The 9,264-nt window shown below is 32.1% G+C and overlaps 1 protein-coding gene across 1 annotated transcript; it reads left to right on the top strand.

The window, feature by feature from the left end:
- The first annotated feature begins 2,388 nt into the window (after positions 1 to 2,388).
- On the top strand, positions 2,389 to 8,807 carry LOC134228850 (microfibril-associated glycoprotein 4-like). Its single transcript, XM_062710544.1, has 5 exons — positions 2,389 to 2,566; positions 4,781 to 4,917; positions 5,426 to 5,522; positions 7,120 to 7,287; positions 8,545 to 8,807. Exons 1-5 carry the CDS (start codon positions 2,389 to 2,391, stop codon positions 8,805 to 8,807), a joined length of 843 nt encoding a protein of 280 aa, XP_062566528.1.
- Positions 8,808 to 9,264: the final 457 nt, after the last annotated feature.

The following is a 9,264-nucleotide window of genomic DNA, read 5'->3' on the forward strand; positions in this document are numbered from 1 at the left end:
AAGCATCCCCTGCATGGTAACAAACCATTTTTGCATGTTGACTAAGAAGGCAGTATTTGACTTCATTAAGAGAGTTATCAATGGAAGTCGAAATACATATATAGTAGACTTATGGAAAGATATGACGATTATCATTGAAATGAAAGCTAAAACACATTTATTTCAAATTTCTTATGAGCTATCAGATTTATACTAAAACTGGAAAACTGGGAATCTGAAGATTACCTTTTTTTTTAGTTGTATAAGATAGTTGCGAATAAGATATAGATATCTTTCTAATTTATAAAATATGTTTCCAATCGCCATTTTTCATTATACTGAAATCGCCCTAATTTCAACCTTCTAATGAAACCACTTTTAGCCCCACAGTACAATTACAATTTTTGTTACATGAACATGTCAAAAAACAATCCCTCATTTTTCTAATAAAATAATAATGAAAATGACTCAAGTGACCTTAGCCTTTTTTTGTCTTTTACACTAAACAAGTGTCAGATCAAAAGAAAAAAAAATGTCACATTGGCTTCTGACGTTTCCCGTTACGACGTTCAATGTTTGTGACCATGGTGACGTCAAAGCTAAACGTATTTTTGAAACATTTGACCCCCTGTCCGTGTTATGTTGTTTTGTATATGCAAAATAGAATAGAATGTAAATATTTTTGCCAAATTACAGTATTTATGTTTTGTTATGGGAAACCCATAATACGAGGGTCTATCCAAAATTTCTTGGATTTTCTTTCAAAAATTTTATCGTGACTATGAGAAAAGCAAACATTAGATCCAGACATATTTATTTGATAGAGCCGATATGCAACATGACTGGAGATTTTCACTACTTTCTAATTACCCTAATAGTCATAAGGGATTTCTGGACAATTGTATAATCCGGGGGAGATTTCCAAGTAACGTCAACTTAGGTATGTGACATCACGTTAAAGGAGCATTTCGTCCTCACAATCTGCAGATAACTGCTCTTTCATTTCATTTCTATTCCGAGGAATAACATAAGTCTTCGCTAGCACCTCCTAATTTTCATATTATAATGATTTTTCAAAATGCTCACCGTCTTTCCATGGAATGTTTCGTTTACAGAGGAATGTTTACAATGTACATGTAGCTACCCATTTTATACGGTATAAACTGGGTTGGAAAAATGAACTCTTTATAAACCGCAAAAACTTTTCAGCAACCTTCAGTTTATTTCGTATAAAATGGGTAGCTATGGAAATTCATTGCTACCATCATTTTTTAGTTTTTCATTCATTTTTGTTAGAAAAAAAGATGATTGTTCGAACAAAAATGACTTCAATTTGTACAAAATTTGAATGTATCGTCAGGGGAATAATACATTTTTGACGGAGGTCATTAACAACAAATCAAAAAACCCAGTTTATAAGATATAAAGTATTTTTTAATCAAATCAAATACAGCTTCGCAACCAGAATTAAATTATAGAAAAATGTTAAACAAAGTACATGTACCCTGGTGGTTGTCGTCCATTAACGGTTAATTTGTGTACTGGGAAAAATGACGTTCCAAAAGATGGTGACACTTTTAATCAACCTTCATGGAGGTTCTTTTTTACATAAATTCTCGCGCCAATGGAAAGCCGATTGCTTACATCATTTTTTTCAGTCGGTATCAGTATTATACTGTTTTTTAAATCAGTGTTGTAGTAACGGGTATTCCCGCTATGTTTGAAAAACTTTTAACTTGATCGAATTTTCACAGTGTCTTACAATGTCACCATTAACAACAAATCAAGAAATTTTCCATTAAAAGCTAAATTATAACCAGTAAAACTACATTTAGTCCTACAGAGTTTTATGTGAGTTCATAATTTTTATAATATTGTATACCACTTAATGTATTTTCTTCACTTTTACAATTAATTACGTAACATAAACTAAAAATTTTTGTTATTTTCAAAACTTGATATAGATAAATATATATAAAAATTTCCAACCTTCTGAATCAATCCTTGTATGTATACGATCTATAAATTGGATGTGTACAACGGCACTATGTTTCAAGCTTCTGTGAAATTTCATTACATTTCATTTAGTGTTATAAAAGTTGTTATGAATTAGAGATGGGTTCCCCAAATCTTAACAGTCGGACGTACAGAAAGACGAGCATTATGATGATATTCAACGGATATTATTTAAAATATGATCAAATCCATTATTTTCATCTTTAGACCAATTAAAGATTCAGTCATTCTTGTTCTCAAATCGATCTATCATAGATAGTAAATTATCTAACAATCAGACAATCACTGGTACGCAATACATTGAGGCTTTGATATTTGTACCCGCTAGCTGAAAGATTTGCTCGCAGTTTCTTTACAGAAACCGTACAACTGGTGCAATACACAAAGAACAACATGAGCAATCTCTTGGCTGTCTTTTTAATCGCCGCCTACTTTACGGTGCCTCTCGCTGCCATGTTTTCCTGGAGATTCGTCAGAAGCGTGGACTTTGATGATAAAAAGTCAGAACACGAACTTCTAGGAGAGTATTCTATAGCGTTTAAAGACTGTGCTGAGAAATGTCGGGGGGATTGTGGGTATTTGGGTATAATGAAGGATTGAAGAAATGTCGGCTCCACAGGAAACTCCACAAGTCGTCAACATCAGATGAGGAGGGCTGGAGATACTTTTTTCATGATTGTATGTATTACCTTTTATAGAAAACGGATACGTTATTGTAGGTATTTCTTTTTATATATATTGTTTTAGAAAATGAAAAATATGGGGAAAACAATTCATACTCACTCCATTCAAACAATACAGCTCAAAAGCAGATCAAATAATAACCTCTAAATCAAAAGTGGGATCAGGTGCAATAGAAGAGTGAGCAATCCTGGCGATCGCACACTTTTACATCAACGAAATAACGGAGGGACCTTTTAAAATTGTAAATAATGGCTTTTGTAAATCCCTGAAAGTGCAAAAAATTGTATAACTGTATAGATGGAACTTTTTTTTTAAGAAAATATTTCCTGATCAAATTAAAAAAAATCAATCTACTGTAATATTCTTTCATGTCTCAGATTAAAGCATTACCCCTATTAATTCAAATTTGAATTCTTATTACTCTGCTTGAAAATGATATTTGTTTTTTGGGGTTAAATTGATTTTGTTTTATATATAGATTTGCTTTTTGCTGACATGAGTAAAATATTATTTTGAACTATGAGCTATTAATAAAATATATGTTAAATCATAAAGTTGAAAATCCCAAGGGAGTCTTTGATGTGAAAGAAAATTATAAATTTCAAGATTTCTCCCAGTGCACATGCGATTTTCTTCAAATCTTTTAAAAAAATATTTTTGTTTAATAATTTAAACTAGGCAATTCATAAACGGTGATTTTGTTTATGTTTCTCGGTAAAAATTTAAAATTTTCTCATTTTCTCGTAAAATTATCATTTATTGGAATTATTAACGGAAGAAACACTATAGTACACGTATTACTTTGTAAATGTTAATCCAGTTTTTGTTTGGTTATTTTCTTTTTCTCATTTGGATGAATTCCAGAACTAAAGGATAAAATCTTAAAATTGACAAAGTGTTTTCAATTTATAAGGGAGCGGAATATCCAAAACAGTGATTAAACCTTGCAAAGCTTGTGTATGCTTATAATTGTAACCCTCTTTTGCTTCTGTGAATTCAATGATAGTGTCAGAAAAAAACATTGACTGACATTTAATGCTCATGTCAGGAAAAAAAACACTGACGACCATTCAATAGGTTGTTAGGCAGTATATATGGTAAAGTTTAAGTAATCATGGACAGTTAAAGAATCTTAAAACAGTTAATTATTATTTTACCACCGCTTGAAAAGCGGAGGGTATGATCGGGATGTCCCTCCGTCGGTCTAGCTGTCCGTCCGTCTGTGTCAATTCTATCTCGAATATCCATTTTTTATCATCAACTACTTTTATATCACTGAATGAAATTTAATGAAACTTTTACAGAATCTTTGTTTTATAGTGACATTGTGCACATCTCTATTTACTTTTTGATCGGACATATATTTCGGGTTTACTATAGAAAACATTGGCACTGCCATTCTCGATATTGAAGGATACTTTTCTCTTATATATAAAACTCCTCCTATACCACAGGATAAATATAATGATGTCATCACAGATTCTTTATTACAAAATGCCATTTTGCAATACCTATTTTACTTCCTGAATTTGACACTTTGTCGTGTCTCCAAGAGCAAAACATTGACTTCACCATTAAAATCAAATGGGGGGGGGATATCATTTAGTGATCTCGATGCTCACAGTACCTTTAGTTGTAGTACTCCTCAGCAAAACATTTCAAATATTACACTTTTTTTTTTTTTTAGAAAATATTGTTTAAGATTGAACAATATTTTTGTTTTCATTTTTTTAAAGGATGCTTTCTTGATGGAGAATTTTTTTTCTTCAAATAATAAATATACCGTAGTCATTTAAATATTACCCATAAAAATTGATTGTATTTGTTGATGAAAATATTTGAATTAAAATAGATAAGACAAATCAATACAACATAATAACGCATTCATTTTGAATTTAAAAAATGTTTGCACTTGCACTATCATGAGTAAATATTTCATCATATTTATTTTATCAGTTACAATCAATTAATTTCCGACTAAGATTGGAAAAACATATTTTTTTTGTCATTGGTATCTTGTTATTTCTGAAAATGTTTGTGAGCCTCTTTCTTGTAATATACCAGGGTAATATAATTTCTTTGATTTTTTTTTTGGTTTTAGTTCTCCCTAGAGATTGTAAGGAACTCCTTGATAACGACTACACATATACAGGGGTGTACGACGTCTACCCTTATGGAATCAGCTCTATTCCAGTCAAGGTGTTTTGTGACATGTCTACAATGGGAGGGGGATGGACGGTGTGTTGTTTATTTTTATTCTATTATAATAAGTTCTGTGACATGACTACACTAGGAGGAGGATGGACGGTATATTGTTTATTTATACAGCTTTATAAATGGTGTATACAGTACACTGTAATATGATTAAGTTTTGATATTCCAGTGGAGATGGCTATTTTGTATCAACCAGTACTTTGTTTGAAATTTGACTTAATAATCTGGGTTTGGGACTTTAGTTTCAACCTGTAAAATAAATTTGATTGGATTTCTTATTCAGAGAGAGAGAAAGAGCATATCTATATATTATACTCTGAAATTTGATTGAGATTTAGTTTGTTAATTTGGCAATTGAAGTAAATTTAATTGAATTTATATTTGATGATCTTCAGGGTAGGAATATATGATAATTTAATTTATTTCTTACTAAGGGGATAGGAAAGAAATCAGAAGCCGTTTCCCCTTTAAAGCTCTAATGAAAATATGTCTTAATTTTCAAAATAATTCAACTGTTGTTTATCTTTTCAAGGGAATTCAAAAACGGATGGATGGATCCGTGACCTTTGATAGGAACTGGATAGATTATAAAAATGGATTTGGTTCATCGGAAGCGGAAGTCTGGATTGGTACAAATGATCTTTGGTTCCGTTCAAAATTAGGACAAACACTTAAAAAAATACTTTAAAAATAGTTGCTACTGAAGGGTTAGGATTTAAAACTAGATAACACGTAATGTAAAACGAGAAATTTGGGGCATACATATAAGCGCAAACGCAAGTTGGAATGCATTGGCGCAAATAAGTTATAGCGCTTGCACTTGTCAGTAAAACATTTAAATGTGACATTTTTTTTAATCCGCACCCGTATTTGACTCTTTGGTTAGTCAACCACGGAAACACATTAGTTATCACGTATATCAGTAAACATTCTTTACCTTTTCCGCGGTACTTGTTGCTATCACATGGACGTGGTACAATGTTAAAAGAATTTATTTTATTTCTATTTTCAATTAAACGAAATAGAGTATTTACTGACTTAAATCATATTAAAACAATGCATGCATCGACAGAAAATTACTTAGATAAAACGGTAATCCTAATCAGGTATTGCCTGCAAGTTCAATCGCCATGCTTCATTGCAATGTTTACCTCGAGGCGATAGATGATTGACACGCCGAGAAGCCAAACTTTGAAGGTGCTAATGATAATAATCGGGTAACAACTCCCGGGGTAACAATAGTTTAATTAAATTATAATTTGGCAGAACCTTCTGTCTTCTGGACATGTGCAGTGCTAGTGTGTATATAAAATCCAATGACCCTTCGACATTACGTAATCGCCCGTTCCGGTTAACATGAATTTCTGTAAAAACTTTGAACACACACAAAAATGATATTTAGAAATCCTTTGGCGCACAATCAATTTTAGCGTTCAAGGGCTCTTGCGCAAAAGGCGCTAAAATTAGTAGTGCGCTAATTATTCTCGTTTTACAGTATTGAAATGCACCGGTGATTTCTTCTGACTGTGTGTTGTTGATTTCCTAAATAAAATTTTGTTTTACACCAATTTTTGAAACATCTAAGATACGAATTTGATATATTAAACAGGGATATATAAATAGTGACTTAATTCACTTCTATTCACCTATATTTTCTTTAAAAAACCGCAAGAAATTTTCTAAAGCTGATTTAATTCATGTTAATTAAAAATGATTTTAAGAACATTAAGAGTAAGAAAAACATTCTAGAGATAAAGAAAGCAAGAAGTATTTTTTAACTAACTCTATTCTGTTTTAAATATTCAAAATGAATGTTGTATTTGATATATTTCTTTTCATTGATTGATTGATTGTATACTGTTTAACGTCCCTCTCCAGAATATTTCACTGATATGAAGACGTCACCATTGCCGGTGAAGGGCTGCATATTTGGGCCTATGCTCAGCATTTACGGCCTTTGAGCAGGGAGGGATCTTTATCGTGCCACACCTGTTTTGTCACGGGGCCTCAGTTTATACGGTCTCATCCGAAGGACCGCCCCATTTAGTCGCCTTTTACGACAAGCAAGGGGGTACTGAGGTTTTATTCTAACCCGGATCCCCACGGGGTTATTTCTTTTCAAATAATTTTCTCAATAATGTTTTTTTATATTTTACTTACGTTATTCTTCTGTTGGTGAGATTGCAGAGTAGAATAATTTATTGATTTCAATATATCTTAATACAGGACATGACGTACTCCATCAATTAACCAAAGAAAACTCATCGTCCCTTTATGTGTCCATCACTCTCCAGAATGGTACAACTCTTTATGAAATGTACGACGGATTCTCGGTCTCCAATGAAGCAGGAAAATATCAACTCTTTCTAACAGGACCTGCCACGGGGACCTTAGGTAAGTGTATTCAATTAAACTTCTTTAAACTGGATAAAACTTACGTATTTAAGAAATAAGGTATCATTTTCATTTTAATTCATCATAAAGTCCTTCGGGCTTTATGGAATTTTATCTCGTGTCCAACCCGTATTTATATCCCGATAGATGTTTTAAAATTATATCCTATTACTCATATTTACATTTGTGACTTATTCATATTTCAAATTTGCCTGACTGTGACTTTTAACGTGTGAAATGCATTATTTTTCAAACCCAAAGATAATACTTTCCTCATTTTACAAAAGAAGTCGTATTAAAAACAACAATTGATTAATATCTGAATAATGTTATGGGTCAGAATAACCCTAAATGCCAGCAAAGATCAATAACACAATTTAAACTTAACAATAATTTATTTACAGTAATATATGATAAGTATATGAAACATAAAGTACAAACTTAGCAAGAATCTAAAAATACATACATCAGAGTGTCCGTTGATGCACACAATATCCCAGTGAAAATATATATCCCAGTTATATCTCAATAGTGCTTATACGACAAAGCATATCTATGCATCGAATTGACAGGGTATTTATACAGTAATATAAATCTAGAATATTCTAGAAATTGTTAAAACATGATATTACTGGAACAATCTGGACATACACAAAATTTAAGAATGTTCTAGATCAAATGACCGAACATGTTGACCACTCTGGAATGTTAAAAAAAGACTTAATGTTACTAATTATATACATAATGAAAGAATACACATATCACAACAATAAGAATAAGGCCTTTTCATGAATAATGATTGCTGACGTGTGTAAACAGTATATACATGTAAACAAGCATGTTCGCGGGAAATCATAGACAGCAATTATTAATGAAAGTTTAATATTATAGAGTTATTGAACTTATATAGGTGAATATTGGCACGAGTTGGCTGTTCAAATGCACAAGCTTGCCAATATTCATCAACATAAGTTCAATAACTCCTTTATCATATAGCCAAAACATTTCCAATTCAGTTTCAGTTTTAATAATGTAATTAACATTATTGTCGTAACTTTTATTAGTAAACAAAATATATAAATTTCCAGCTGTATTTCAACTGAGGCAAGATATAGCGTGGATAACTTAAAATAGATACTTTCTCTCCTTATAGCATGCAAAGCCACCTGTCTTAATGTACCTCAGTATTATTATCGACTAGATTGAATATATATATGAATCCATTACCTCTATGATATATTTCCTGTACATCAATAGGAGACAGTATGATAGACACAGGTTATCCTTACCATGATCTGTCTGGGATGTCATTTTCCACCCCAGACAGGGATAACGACAGACATAGTGATAATAACTGTGCTGCTGCTAGTAGCCGTAGAGGGGGCTGGTGGTTTAATTCCTGTCACCGCGCCTTCCTTAACGGTGTGTGGTCCTCGGAGTCCTGGCACTGGCCATGGGATCCCACAGTAAGGAGTGGGAAATCAGTGAAGGGAACCACCATGATGGTCAGACGTCACTAGGTAAACATCATTAAATCTTGTTATGGGTCAGAATAACCGTAAATGCCAGCAAAGATCAATCACACAATTTAAACTTAACAATAATTTATTTACAGTAATATATAATAAGTATATGAAACATAAAGTACAAACTTAGCAAGAATCTAAAAATACATACTTCAGAGTGTCCGTTGCTGCACACAATGTCCCAGTGAAAATGTATATCCCAGTTATATCTCAATAGTGCTTATACGACAAAGTATAGTATCGAATTGACAGGGTATTTATACAGTAATATAAATCTAGAATATTCTAGAAATTGTAAATACATGATGTTCCTGGAAAGTTCTAGACATAAACAAAGTTCAAGAATGTTCTAGAAAAAATGACCGAACATGTTGACCACTCTGGAATGTTCAAGAAACTTAATGCTTCTAATAATATACATGATGAAACAATACACATCTCACAACACCTC

This window comes from Saccostrea cucullata, unplaced genomic scaffold, assembly GCF_032062105.1.
Source record: "Saccostrea cucullata isolate Sc308-1 unplaced genomic scaffold, CSIRO_AGI_Scuc_v1 ctg5488, whole genome shotgun sequence".
NCBI lineage: Eukaryota > Metazoa > Mollusca > Bivalvia > Ostreida > Ostreidae > Saccostrea > Saccostrea cuccullata.